A 14,039-nucleotide genomic window follows, 5' to 3' on the forward strand; every position below is an offset into this window, starting at 1 on the left:
TAATGATGTAGTGCATGCAGCACAATTCCAGCACAAAAAAATAGCACCAACCAACCAATTCAGTCAGGAGTGCTAGAAATATCCCAGCTTTGCTCTAATGCTGTCCTGTAGAGGGTGAGTGCAGCAACAGAATGGGCTTGCAAAAAGCACTGCTCTGCCTGACAGAAGGACGGAGCCCAAGGAGTCATTTCCCCACCCCACTCCTCAGTAAGGAACAAAGAAAAGGAGACAGAATTTTTTCTCCTCTATCCTTAATCCCTGGAGTCATCTTCAAACAAAATCCACCCTCTGTCAAAATGAACTCAGCCTCAGTTTTTCCATCTCTAACTTTTTTCCCCCCCCTCCCCTGTGTTTCGCAGACCGTAGTGAGGGGCAGCACGGTGGAAGTGGAAGGCTACATCTCTGGGATCCTCAACGACATCCAGAAGCTTTCTGCCATCAGTTCTAATACCCTGAGGGGAAGGAGCCCCACCAGCAGGAGAAGAGCACAGTCCCTCGGGCTCTTGGGGGAAGAGAGACCTCCAGACATGTACCTTCAGAGTCCCGAAGCTGACTGGGCAGACAAATATGGAAACTACCTCAACTGCAACGGTGGGACCAAGGTGACCCGGAGGCAGACTATGTGGCCAGATTACAAACCCCGCCTGGAAGGACAGTCTCACCCCAATGGTATGGTCATGAAAGCACAGTCCCTCGGGCCTTCAGAGTTCCAGAGTGCTGATGGCAGCTGCCTCCAGCGTGCCTCTGCTCTGCAGCACATGCCGGCGCTGCCTGGGGAGAGTGACAAGATGGGAAAGAGAAACTCGGAAGAGTGCTGGCCTCAGCCTTGTCTCCTACGACAGACAAACTCCAGGCCCTCAGGGGAGGGCAGCCCGAGCTCCAAGTCACGGGAGAACAGCTTGAAGAGGAGGCTGCTGCGCAGTGTGTTCCCCTCATCTGGCAGCTCAAACAAGTTGGGTCCTTCCCTGCAGATGAAGGTAGAGTGACTCAGTGCTTGGAATCATAGAGCAGTGGGGATTGGAAAGGACCTCTGGAGATCATTGAGTCCAACCCACTGCCAAAGCAGGATCACCTAGGACAGGTCACCCAGGAACACATCCAGATGGGTCTGGAGAGTCTCCAGAGGAGGAGACTCCACAACCTCTCTGGGCAGCTTGTTCCAAGGCTCCAGCACCCTCACATCAAAGGAGTTTCTCCTCATGTTGAGGTGGAACTTCCTGAGTTCTAGTTTGTATCCATCGCCCCTTGTCCTATCACAGGACACCATTGACAAGAGTCTGTCCCCTTCTTCTTGATCAGGAACAACTGAGATGCTGTTGTAGGAGCCTAAGTGTTCTTTAATTTGGAGGAGAGGAGGCTGAAAGGATACCTCATTGCTCTCTGCAACTGCCTGAAAGGAGGTTAGAGACAGGTTGGGTTTGATCTCTTCTGCCTAGAGACAGAATGAGAGGAAATGGCCTGAAATTGTGTCAGGGGAGGTTTAAGTTGGAGATTAGGAAAAATTACTTTCCTGCAAGAGTGGTCAGGCATTGGAACAGGCTGCCCAGGGAGGTAGTGGAGTCACCATCCCTGGAGGTGTTCAAGAACCATGTGGACTTGGGCACATGGTTTAGTGGCCACAGTGGTTTTGGGTCGACTGTTGGACTTGATGATCTTGGAGGTCTTTTCCAACCCAACTATTTCTATGAATCTTTGTAGGGGCCATCAGATTACAGCAGATAATACTTACATATGGTTGGCCAAACATGTGTGAGCTTGCAGGCATGTGATGTGTCCTTCTGCTCTAGGTTAAATAAAACCCTTTTTTCCCGCCCCCCACCTGAGACCAAACAAGAGTTGGGAAAGAAATGCTTGGCTGCCGTGAGCGTGTCTCTACAGGACAGCGAGGGTGGAGCTGGTAAATGAGGAGGAAGGAACTTCTGACAGGCACAGCCCTGCACCCCCATGTCAGAAGCTATTGTAGCAGCAGTGTGAAGATGAGCAGTGTCAGGCTTGGGCAGGTCTGACTGTTGTCAAAAATCCTTAGTTAAAACACAAAGTGCGGAGAATTAAACTTTATACAATGATGTTTGGCACAGGAAGGATTGGAGTGGGCCCAGAGGGGACCACGAAGATGGTCAGAGGGCTGGAGCACCTCCCCTAAGAGGACAGGCTGAGAGAGCTGGGGTTGTTCAGCTTGGAGGAGTGAAGGCTCTCAGGAGACCTTAGAGCAGCAGTCTGGTAGCTGAAGGGAGCTACAGGAAGGCTGGGGAGGGACTGTTTAGAAGGGCTTGTGGTGGTAGGATGAGGGGCAATGGTTTGAAACTGGAGCAGGGGAGATTCTTGTCAGGCATCAGGAAGAAGTGCTTAACTATGACAGTGGGCAGGCACTGGAACAGGTTGCCCTGGGAGGGTGTAGATGCCCCAACACCTGGAGGTGTTCCAGGCCAGATTGGACAGGGCTTGAGCAACCTGGTCCAGTGGGAGGTGTCCCTACCCACAGCAGGGAATTTGAACTAGATGATCTTCAAGGTTCCTTCCAACCCAAACCATTCTGTGATCTTTAAGGTCCCTTGCAACTCAAGCCATTCTACGACTCTATACTCTGTCTGAGACAGAGAAATGAGTGCTCTTGCAAACACTTCTCTGTTGGCAGCTTGTGGTTCCCATCCCCATGTTATTATGAACTTCATTACTAACCAGTCAGAATTGTGAGAGGGAAAGCTGGTTGCTTTGAAGTTTTTCTTCTGCCCTGTAATAGCAGTGATTGGCTTGCTCCTTCTGAAGTTGCCACTTTGTCAGATCCACTCTTATTTTACATATAACCAAGTCTATAATGTATTTTATACCCAACCTGCTTGGTGCTGTTGACTTTGAATTAGTCAACACGTCCAGGATGAGTAAGAGCACCACAAGATTCAACCTTCTTGGGAAGGAGACTTCTGTGAAGTGCTCTCATGGGAATGTGTGTCCTGAAGCCATGTTACCACAGGCTGTGATCTTACTACAGCTCATAAACTAAACAGGGTTGGGTCCACTTAGTGCTTGAGTGGGAGGTCTCAAAAAAGGGAATGGCTTTAAGCTGGAAGAGGGTTGATTTAAACTGGAGATTAGGAAGAAACTCTTGGCAGTGAAGGTGGTGAGACACTGGCACAGGCTGCCCAGGGTGGTTATGGATGCCCCCTCCCTGGAGGTATTCAAGGTCAGGTTGGATGGGCCTTGAGCACTCTGGTCTAGTGGAAGGTGTCCCTGCCTATGGTAAGGGGTTGGAACTAGATGATCTTTAAGATCCCTTCCTACCCAAACCATTCTATGCAAAGTCTTCAGAGCTTTGGGAGAGGCACCAAATCCAACCTTAATTGTAGATTAGTTTTGAGTCAGCAAGGTGGCAGGTGGCTGTCTGCAGCTGAAGTCTCCTGCTGGTTACCCACAGCCCTTCTGGCTCATGGTGCTAATTCCATGTCTGATGGCCAGGAATCCTCTGCAGGTACCTGAGGAGAGTGCAGAGAGAGTTGTCAGCAGGCAGAGCCTAATTACCCAGAGGGAATTAGGCCAAGACATCAAAGTGATTTACAGCTCTGGCATGAATCCTCTTCCCTTTCATACAAAGGAAGATCAGAGGCACAGATGGATCAAGGATTTTCAGATTCTCTGCAGCACAGGTTGCCTCTGAGTTTGGGTGGCAAGGCTGGAATGCCTTTTGGCTTTAGCAGCTGGGGTTTTTGTTTGTTTGCTTGTGTTTGTTTATTTTATGTGGGTTATGGGGTTTGGTGGGGTTTTTTTGAAGCAAGGTCCTTTTTAAACTACCTCAGTTTGGAGGTCCTCAGAGCACAGCACCCATCCTGTGACTGACCCTTGAAAATCTGCATCTGTGTGGCTTCTGGTCATGGTTGGGCAGACCTGGAGAAAAGAACTTGAGGCTCTTCACTCCAGTCCACTACAAGATTAGAAGAGGCTGCCAAGTAAAGTAGTGGATTCCCTATCCCTGGAGGTGTTTAAAAGCCATTGGATGAGGTTCTTAGGGACATGGCCCAGCAGTTGTGTGCAGGAAGATGCTAGGTTATGGATAGAATCAATGATATTAAGGTCTTTTCCAACCAGGTGGTTCTGTGATAAGATGCACTAGGCCAGCATGGAGAAACACACAACTGCTTCCTGAGCCTTCTCTCCTGTTAATCTAACCATCGCTTTTTCTTTCTTCCACTTGTCCTATTTGTTCTTCTCAAAGCCTAATGCTTTCTTCAGGCCCCAGCAGTGGGGTTCACCACGCAGCCCTGCAGCCAAAGCCCTGTCTCTTCCATCAGATCAGCCTGCATCTGATTTCCCCAGGATGACCTCAGAAGCTGGAACCCCCCAGAAGTCCCCAACGGTGGAGAAGGTGGCTGCAGTGCCACCAGGCAGGCCCTCACCAGCAGGTTCGCCCAGGAACCGGCAGACTCAGACCAGTTCTAGCAACCTTCACCTTCCTCAGGACTCTTCTGTGAAAGGGCAGCTGGCCAGTGAAGACCCAGTGGTTGTGACTCATGAGCAGTTCAAAGCTGCCCTTAGGATGGTTGTGGACCAGGGGGATCCCCGGTCGATGCTGGAGAACTATGTAAAGATTGGTGAAGGGTCCACAGGCATCGTCTGCATCGCGCGAGAGAAGCACTCGGGGAGGCAGGTGGCAGTGAAAATGATGGACCTGAGGAAGCAGCAGCGCAGGGAGCTCCTGTTCAATGAGGTGAGTAGAGTGGTGAAAAGTGGGTTCTGCTCTCCTTCATGAAGTCAGTGTGGCAAAAAGGAGGGAAAGGCAGGAGAGGTCTTCTTTTTGATAGAATGATGCTAGCAGCAGGACTAAAGTGAGCGTGGGGATGGAGGCTGCTGTGCTGTACTCGTAGGGCTGTGCATGCTGGTTTTGCTGGGTAAGATAAAGTGTTGTCAATGTTAGCCTGGCCAGGCTGGAGAGCTGGGTGGAGGGGAACCTCATGAAGATCAACAAGGACAAGTCCAACACCTGAATGAGGGATAACCCCCTGCAGTGGTACAGGAGAGGGGCTGACCTGCTGGAAGGCAGCTCCGTGGGGAGGGACCTGGGAGTGCCGGTGGACAATAAGGTCACCACATCACCATGAGTCAGCAGTGTGCCCTTCTGGCCAAGAAGACAAATGGTGTCATGGGGGACATGAAGAAGAGTGTGGTCAGCAGGTTGAGAGAGCTTCTCCTCTGCCTTGGTGATACTGCACCTGGAGTATTGTGTTCAGTTCTGGGTTCCCCAGTATGAGGGACAGGGAACTACTGGAGAGAGTCTAGTGGAGGTTCTGAGGATGCTGAGAGGCCTGGAACAGCTCTGTGAATAGAAAAGCTGAGACCTGAGGCTATTTAGCCTCAAGAAGAGCAGTGTGAGGGGGGATCTGCTCAATGCTCAGCAAGAGCTAAAGGGTGAGGGGAAGAGGCTGCGGCCAGGATTTTATCAGTGGTGCCCAGGGACAGGACGAGAGGCAACAGGCACAAACTGGAGCCCAGGAGGTTCCAGATGAAGATGAGGAGAAACTTCTTTGGTGTGAGGGTGCTGGAGCCCTGCAGCAGGCTGCCCAGAGAGACTGTGAAGTCTCTTTGGAGAAATTCCAACCCTCCCTGTTCATTGTGATCCTGGGCAAACTGCTGTGGGTGCTTTAGCAAGGAGCTTGGACTAAAAGATCTCCAGAGGTCCCTTCCAACCCTGCCATGCTGGGATTCTGTTATTAGTAATTTTGGGGTGGTCAATTGTTCGCTGTGTTTTCACAGGTGGTGATAATGAGGGACTATCAACATGTCAATGTGGTGGAGATGTACAAGAGCTATCTAGTGGGAGAGGAACTCTGGGTGCTGATGGAATTCCTGCAGGGGGGAGCCCTCACAGACATTGTGTCTCAGATCAGGTAGGAAGCAAAGTCTGAAACATCAACACTTGTGTTCCCTCCTGGTGAGCAAGAGCACTAAGGAGATTTCTGGGAAGAACAGTGTCCCTCAGGGGTCTTGAGTCTATGGTGCCCTGGAAGAACTACTACACGTTGTAACTGTCATCCATCTGAAGTAGGAGGGACTCGTTCACAGCACTAATCCCTTTACAAACCCTCTGCTCGTCTCTTTGGTGACCTTCCCTGTAAATCACAGTGCTCACCAAAAACATTGTGTGCTCTATCAGTTGAATTCTGGCCAAGAATCTCATTGAATAAGGATTCAAAATCAGGCAGAAATAGTTTTCAGTGGTGCAACCTTAGTAAGGTTGAATTTGTGACTAACTCCTCTGGAGAAGTGCAGCAGAGCCTTGAAATCTGGACTCCTTCCCAAATTTCATTGCCTAAAGATAGCAACTGCTGGACACTCTCCTAAAGTTACTTTCTTATCTACATTGCTTTGTATTCATTAATGCCCCAAGCCTTGCTGGAGGGCAAAGAAGTTGTTCTCAAATGGCCTCTAGAGTCCCACTCATGAGGTGCTCTGGTGATGCAGTTATGAGTGTGTCTTACCCATGACCCTGGAGCATTCTCCTCCTGCTTCCCAGCAGTCCTGTGAGACTGTAAACTGCCAATGCAAAGATTGACCCAGGAAGTCTGGGATGAGCCTTCCTTTTCCTGAAGATTCAGAATCTCACCTGGGTGACAGTTAGGCAGTGCTGCTCACACTGAAGGTCCTTGCTTTGGTAGTCCAAACAGCGAGATCTTCCAAAGGCAAGGTTCTTGGTGCTCATGCTCAGTGTGCTAACAGAGAGAGTGGGACAATCCAGCAGGGGCTTCCCCTGCTTGTCACCTGTGCTGCCCTTGGGAGTGAGAGTATCCAAGATGTCCATCTGGGTAACAGTTCTGAAGGATCCCTATCTTCACTGTCACATGAGGTGTTTAGATGCTTTGTGGATGAAGTTGCACAACAACCCTTGTGAGCCACAGCTTTACTGTGTTTCCTCAAGAAAAAACTGTCTCAACAGTTACTGCAGCACCTTGGCAGGAAGACACAGTCCTGCCTGTCAGAGCTGCTGGAAGCAGCATCTTGCAGGATGACTTCAGATACAAGGTCTAAGATGAAGTTTCTCTGGGTTCTCTGAAAACTTCAAATTGCAAATCATGGAGACAAAAAGGTTCTCAGAAGTAAAAGTCATGGGAAAAGGGTGAAAGTGAGATGGTCACAGTCGTGGGGAACCAAAATTCATGGTCGGGGGGAACCAAAATATCTACCTCCGGTTCGACTTCAGATATGCTCTGTGCCTCAAGAGGACCCATGAGTGGCAACTCTCCACATGTTCTGTGTTTTTAATTTCAGGCTAAATGAAGAGCAAATTGCAACAGTGTGTGAATCAGTGCTGCAGGCTCTGACCTATCTTCACTCTCAGGGGGTCATTCACCGAGACATTAAGAGCGACTCCATTCTTCTGACGCTGGATGGGAGGGTATGATGATGTCCCTCTGACAAACTGCTTCCTGCCTTCTGCTCCTGCAGCCTTAACCTGTCTCCTTGTTTCCTTTGTACCTCATCCTCCTACTCCCTTAGCCTTCTTTGGTGTTTCTTTCCATGATTTAAGGTTGGTTGCTTTTCTCTTTGGACAGGTCAAACTCTCAGATTTTGGCTTCTGTGCTCAGATCAGTAAAGATGTACCCAAAAGAAAGTCCCTAGTAGGGACTCCTTACTGGATGGCTCCAGAAGTTATTGCAAGGATACCATACACTACTGAGGTAAGGGACCCACCTCCCTGATGTCAGAAGGACTAGATAATCAGAGGATCATTAAGGTTGGAAAAGACCTCCAAGGTAATTGAGTTCACCCATGAACCATGTGCCTCAGCACCCCATCTCCACAGCTTTTAAAACCCTCCAGGGATGGAGACTCCACCACAGCTGGGGCAGCCTGGACCAGACCTTGACATCCTTTCCATGAAGAAATTGTTCCTCATGTCCAACCTAAACTTCCCCTGGGGCAGCCTGGGGCCATTTTTCCTTGTGCTGTCACTTGTTCTTTGGGAGAAGAGACCAACCCCCACCTGGCTCCAACCTCCTTTCAGGGAGCTGTAGAGAGCCAGAAGACCTTCCCTCAACCTCCTTGTCTCCAGGCTGAACAACCCCAGGTCCTTCAGCTGCTCCTCACCAGCCCTGTTCTCCATACCCTACCCCAGCTTCACTGCCCTTCTCCAGACCCTTCTCAATGTCTTTCTTGCAGTGAGGCAACCAAAACTGAACCCAGGATTTGAGGTGCAGCCTCAGCAGTGCCCAGTCCCAGGGCATGGTAACTTTTGAAGTATCACAGGAAAATAACTATTGGATTTTCTAGGAAGAGCCTCTAGAGTCTGTTTAAGACATAAATGCAACCTTGTGATGATACCAACATTTGCTAAAAGAGGAGGGAAACCAGGTGGTTCTGCTTCTGGGAACAAGATGTAAAGTTGCTCTTCCCTTACACCTGGAGCTTGGCTTGGGCTTGTTGTATCTGCCACAGTGTGGACAGATGTGGGGAAGGAGTGGCCTGGGACATGATATGGATCAGTAAATCCAACAATGCCAGGAAGGGAGGGGAGGAGGGAGGGCACAGATGAAATGCCAGGCAGGTGGCAGCAGCCTGGTTAGTTTTGTTTACCAACCAACCAGGTGTAGCACAAGCAGGTACTTGCAGACCTTTAGATGTTGCAACACCAGTGTGGCCCAGGCCACGGTGGAAACTGTCTGTTCAGCTGTGGTGAGGAGTCCAGCAGCATCAAGGGGGTTAATGTTTCACTCTCTCAGTACTGTTTGCTAGGGGTGGGGTGTTGTGATCACAAAATCACAGAGGTTAGAGGGGCCCTCTGGAGATTATTGAGTGCAACCCCTGAGCAGGTTCACCTAGACCATGATGGTGTCTAGGTGGGCTCTGAATAACTCCAAAGATGGAGACTCCACCACCTCTCTGGGCAGCCTGTTCCACTGCTCCACCACCCTTAAATTGAAGAAGTTCCTCCTCATGTTTAGATGGAGCTTCCTACGTTCCAGTTTGTGCCCATTACCTCTTGTCTTGATCTTTATGAAAGCAGCTAAGCACAAACCATTGACTGTATTGATGTGACTTTGTCTCCTACAGGTGGATATCTGGTCTCTGGGGATCATGGTGATAGAGATGGTGGATGGAGAACCCCCATATTTTAGTGACTCACCAGTCCAAGCAATGAAGAGACTCCGTGACAGTCCTCCTCCCAAGCTGAAAAACTTCCACAGGGTGAGCATTGGGGAATGCTGATGGTAAACCTGGCTTCAGAGGAGGCCATGAAGATGATCAGAGGGCTGGAGCACCCCTCTGATGAAGACATGCTGAGAGATTTGGGGTTGTTCAGCCTGGAGAAGAGAAGGCTCTGGGGAGACCTTACAGCTGTGTTTCAGTGTCTGAAGGGGGCTACAGGAAAGCTGGGGAGGGACTGTTCAGAAGGGCTTGTGGGGATAGGACAAGGGGCAATGGTTTGAAAATGGAGCAGGGTAGAGTTAGGTTGGATGTTAGGAAGCTCTTCACAATGAGGGTGGTGAGATACAGGTTGCCTAGAGAGGTGGTGGAGGCCCCATCCCTAGACACATTCAAGGTCAAGCTTGCTGGGTCCCTGAGCAGCCTGCTCTATTTGGAGACACCCTTGCTGACTGCAGGCTGGTCGGACAAGATGACCTTCGAGGTTTGCTTCTAACCCAATGCATTCTATGAATCTGTGGTGGTGGGGAAACACCCTGAGCAGCCCCTCCCAGCAGATGGCTCTGAGTGGTCTTGATGGGGCACATTTCAAGAGCAATGTCTTTGGCCCTGGTGCCTCAGTGGCTGCATGCTGGTGCTGACAGCTAGTGGCTGCTTTGAGATATAGCCCTAATAAAGCAAGGTCGCATGGGCATGAGCCTGGTCATGCAAACTAAAGCCTCTTCAGGTGTCCTCCATAGTTAATATCTTGCTGATGTCATAGAATCATAGAAATGTTGAGGATGGAAGCAACCTTCAAGATGAACTCCCTGAAAAGGAAGTTGGAGTGAGGTGGGGGTTGGGCTCTGCTCACATGCAGCAAGTGTTAGGACAAGAGGAAACAGCCTCAAGTTGTGCCAGGGAAGGTTCAGGTTGCATATTAGGAGTTTTTTTTTCCCCACAAAGGGTTCTCAGGCACTGGAACAGGCTGCCCAGGGAGGTGGTGGAGTCACCAGCCCTGGAAATGTTGAAAAGCTGTGTGGATGTGGTGTTGAGGGACATGGTTTAGTGGCAGTGGCTTAGCAGCAGTGGTGGGATTGTGAGCTCCAGGTGAGTGGTTGGACCTGATGATCTCAGAGGTCTCTTCCTACCTCAACAGTTGTATGGTTCTATAGTCATCAAGTCCAACATCATGCAACCATCTGTTGTTGTTATGATTAATGCTGTCATCTAAAGAATCCTGGGCAGGGGAAACGCTCAGATCTCCTCCAGAATAAACCCCTCTGGTGGTGGTTCCTTTCTGGGGCTGACTTGGTTCTTTCTCCACAGACCTCCCCAGTTCTGAGAGACTTTTTGGAAAGGATGCTGACCCGGGATCCACTGGAAAGAGCAACGGCACAAGAACTTCTGGACCACCCCTTTCTGCTCCAGACAGGACTTCCAGAGTGCCTGGTGCCCCTCATCCAGCAGTACAGGAAGCGTACCTCCACCTGCTGACTTCAAGGACAGATGCTAGAAAAGAGAAATGTTTCTAGAAACCCCAAACATATCAGGAGACCAGGAGTCTCCTCCTGTGAATGGTGCTTGGAACTTGGCAGCAATCGTTTTAGAAGATGGCTGTGACACTGTCCTGGCATTCTCAGCCTTTTGTGGCTTCTTTTGCTGAAGACAATCAACACACACCAGATCCAAGTAAGAAAAAGGATATCTCGAGAGTTAAGCAGGTGTCTCGTGGCTTGTGGATCACTTCTTCCAACAAATGGAGCCTGAAGTTGTGTATCTGAATGTCTGCAAGTTTCTGCAAACCTTGGCTGCTGTCTACTGAACTGGAACAATATTTCCCAACTAGAAATGTGATCTTCACCTCCTTAGCTGTCCACTGGAGTCTTGAGCTGACCCAAATGTATGTTTTGGGGAACAGATCCCTTTAAACTCTCAAACAATGCACAAAGACTCAACATATTTTTTTCCCCCCTTGAGACTTTTTCCCAGATGATTTTAACTTCCTTTGGTGAAAGGCAGACCTAGAAAGCTGTAGGTCCTTTCCCAGGGAGCAGATGTGATGTGTACATACTTGTTCCTAAGTGGCTCTCTTGCATCAACATGCTTCTCTCTTGCTGAGGAATATCTATGGTTTAGTGGTCAATCTTGAATCCATTTCATGATCTTGAACTTTTGGAAGGGGAAACCTTTGGATCCAGGCCTTGAAACAGACTCTGTGATGAAGGTGTTCTTGCCATCAGGATCTTGTGGTTGAAAATTCACCATCTGCAACACCTCCAGTGCTGCCTCCAGGGTCTGTGACAGCTTGTTCCTGTGTTTGGTTCCCAAGCACCTTTCTTTCCAAGAGGCTGAGAAGGTGCTGCCCTGAAACAAATGTTGGTTAACACTTTGAGGATGCTCTAGGAGACTGAGTGAGCAAGTTTCAGCTGTCCTGAAATTCCCAGGACTGAGTTTTGTGTCCATGTGAGGTGTTTTGTTGAGCCTCTATCACCTCCCCTGCTTCCTACAGGGGAGAAGGGAAACTTGATGTGTGTTTCATTGTTGGTGTGCCCTTCCCCACCATCCCTTTGCTGATAGACTCAGAAGGTTACTGGTTGTCTCAACAGCTCTGTCAGATGTTTGCCAATAGATTTAGCTCTGTTGTATGATACACCTCCTGATCATGAAGGAGCTAAGGGTCTCTGGGTCAGGATGTGACGTTGTACAGTAATGCTGTGTGTTGTGGTGAGGTCTCCAGATATAATCTTACATGTGGAACTGGGATCATGTTTGGAAACTCCAGATACAAATTCATTGGGATTGAAGTTGTTCTTGGGCCAGTCCCACTGTCTTGGAAACTAACCTCAGAACTGCATTTTCTTCAGGAGATGTCAATCAGCTCTGTCCTCTGCTATTTACTCCAGTTACAGATCCTTGCTTCAAAATTGAAGCCACAGTTGATTACTTGAAGTAATTTGGGATGGAATTCATCTGCACTGATGCCAGCCATCAAATGGTGGGCACCCAGTCTGCAAAGGGTTTAGGTTGGCTTTGTAGACCCAGGTGAGAGGAACACCTCTAGAAGGGCGTTCACCTCCCTTCTGTCAGACACCTGCTGAAGGGTGACTTGGTTGTCCCTCGACAGCACCCTGCCTGTGGCCAGGAGAAGGGTGGCAGATGGTGTGCCAAGGCTGGCTGGCTAAGTTTGGGGCTGATGAAGTTGACTGACATGAATTTGTTTAGCTCCTCTTTAGCTGCACTGGAAAATTTTTTGATGTAAAATGTTTCTGTATTCCAGATATTCTGCTTTTTTATGCAAAGGAGCAGGGCTTTGGGAAGATTTCTAATTTGAGACAAACGATCCTGCTCGTCTGTACTTGTGAATCCTTTGCACTTGTGTTTTAAATTAAAGTAGATCTTGATTTATTCATAAGCCTTTGGCGCTGCTGGGATGCTTGAAACCATCTCTGTAGCTCAGAGAGGGAAGGGATGGGTGGACCTTGAAGTCTGGTCTGACTCCTCTGTTCTGGGGCTGTGTGGCTTTTAAAAGAAGAATAGACCAGACCAGAGTCTGGATGCTGGAACAAACATTTCTCAGAGATCACAGAACCACAGAATGGAAGGGACCTTAAAGAGCATCTAGTTCCAAGACCCCTGCCATGGGCAGGGACACCTTCCGCTGCTCCGGGTTGGTCAAGGCTTCATCCAGCTTGGCCTTGAACACCTTCCTGGGCAACTTGTTCTGCTGTCTCACCACCCTTACTCTAATGAATTTCTTCATAATCTGCACTGTAAATCTCCCCTCTCCCAGCTCAAAGCCAGTGTCCCTTGACCTATCACTACAAGCCCTTCTCAAAAGTCCCTCCCCAGCACTCCTTAGCCCCCTTCAGGTACTGGAAGGCTTTTAAGGTCTCCCTGGAGCCTTCTCTCTCCAGGTTAAACAGCCCCAACCTTCCCAGCCTGGGGGTGATGGATTTAACATCTAACACCATGGCCCAGCCCTGACTAAACAGAGTGAGGGGAGGCCCTGAAGTGATTGCTACAAGCCTACCATTTTCAAATGTCATTATTAGAGTCTATCTCTGCAGAATGCAGAAAGGATCCAACCTCCTGTCCAGTATGGACGAGAAGCTGGGGAGGGACTGTTCCCAAGGGCATGTGGTGACAGGACAGGGGGCAGTGGTTTGAAAGTAGAGCAAGGCAGATTTAGGTTGGACATTAGGAGGAAGTTCTTCACAATGAGTGTGATGAAACACTGGAACAGGTTGCCCAGAGCTGTGGTGGAGGCCCCATCCTTGGAGACATTCAAGGTCAAACTTGCTGGGGCCCTGAGCAACCTGCTCTAGTTGGAGATGTCTCTGCTGACTGCAGGGGGGTTGGACAAGATGGCCTTTGAGGGTCTCTTCCAACCTGATGTTCTGTGACTCCATGTTGTCTTCTCTGAGTGTCTCTTTGTACATGCTTTCAACAAGGTTCCACTTGTGTCTCAGGGTGTTCTGCTGGTTTGTGTCGTGTTTCACCTGAATCCTTCCCTTTCATGTCTCCCTCCTGTCAGCTCCACAGCCTGTTCCATGCTGGCACAGCCCTGGCAGTCAGCATGCAGCAGCCCTTTGAAGATGGAAGCTTGAATTTATCTGAACAATTTGCTGCATCAAACAGGAAGTCTGTGGCTGCTGTCAGCTCCCTGCTGCACTTGTTTGTATAGAATCATAGACTTGTTTAGCTTGGAAAAGAACTCTCAGATTGAGTTCAACCCTCAGCCTAAGACCACTGTGGCCATTAAACCACGTCCCAAAGTGTCCTATCCATGTTTCTTGAACACCTCCAGGGACAGGGACTCCACCACCTCCCTGGACAGCTTGTTCAGTACCTTGCTAATTTGGTTCCCTACAATAAGGAATTGAATCATTGAATCCTGCAATGAGCTGGAAGGGACCTTTAAAGCTCAT

The 14,039-nt window shown here is 49.3% G+C and overlaps 1 protein-coding gene across 4 annotated transcripts in view; it reads left to right on the plus strand.

The window, feature by feature from the left end:
• The window catches only part of PAK6 (p21 (RAC1) activated kinase 6), a 42,501-nt gene extending 28,919 nt beyond the window's left edge, over positions 1–13,582 (plus strand). For all 4 annotated transcript variants that reach the window (XM_068148124.1, XM_068148125.1, XM_068148123.1 and 1 more), the window contains 7 exons: positions 360–977; positions 4,208–4,699; positions 5,743–5,876; positions 7,255–7,381; positions 7,539–7,664; positions 9,037–9,171; positions 10,438–13,582. In XM_068148124.1, coding sequence (XP_068004225.1) covers positions 360–977; positions 4,208–4,699; positions 5,743–5,876; positions 7,255–7,381; positions 7,539–7,664; positions 9,037–9,171; positions 10,438–10,605 — 1,800 coding nt within the window. In that variant the 3' untranslated portion in view covers positions 10,606–13,582. The remainder of the gene's footprint in view (positions 1–359; positions 978–4,207; positions 4,700–5,742; positions 5,877–7,254; positions 7,382–7,538; positions 7,665–9,036; positions 9,172–10,437) is intronic.
• Positions 13,583–14,039: the final 457 nt, after the last annotated feature.

The sequence above is a fragment of the Melanerpes formicivorus genome, unplaced genomic scaffold (genome assembly GCF_026170545.1).
Source record: "Melanerpes formicivorus ecotype bairdi unplaced genomic scaffold, bMelFor1.0.p_v2 SCAF_16, whole genome shotgun sequence".
In the NCBI taxonomy this organism is placed as follows: Eukaryota; Metazoa; Chordata; class Aves; order Piciformes; family Picidae; genus Melanerpes; species Melanerpes formicivorus.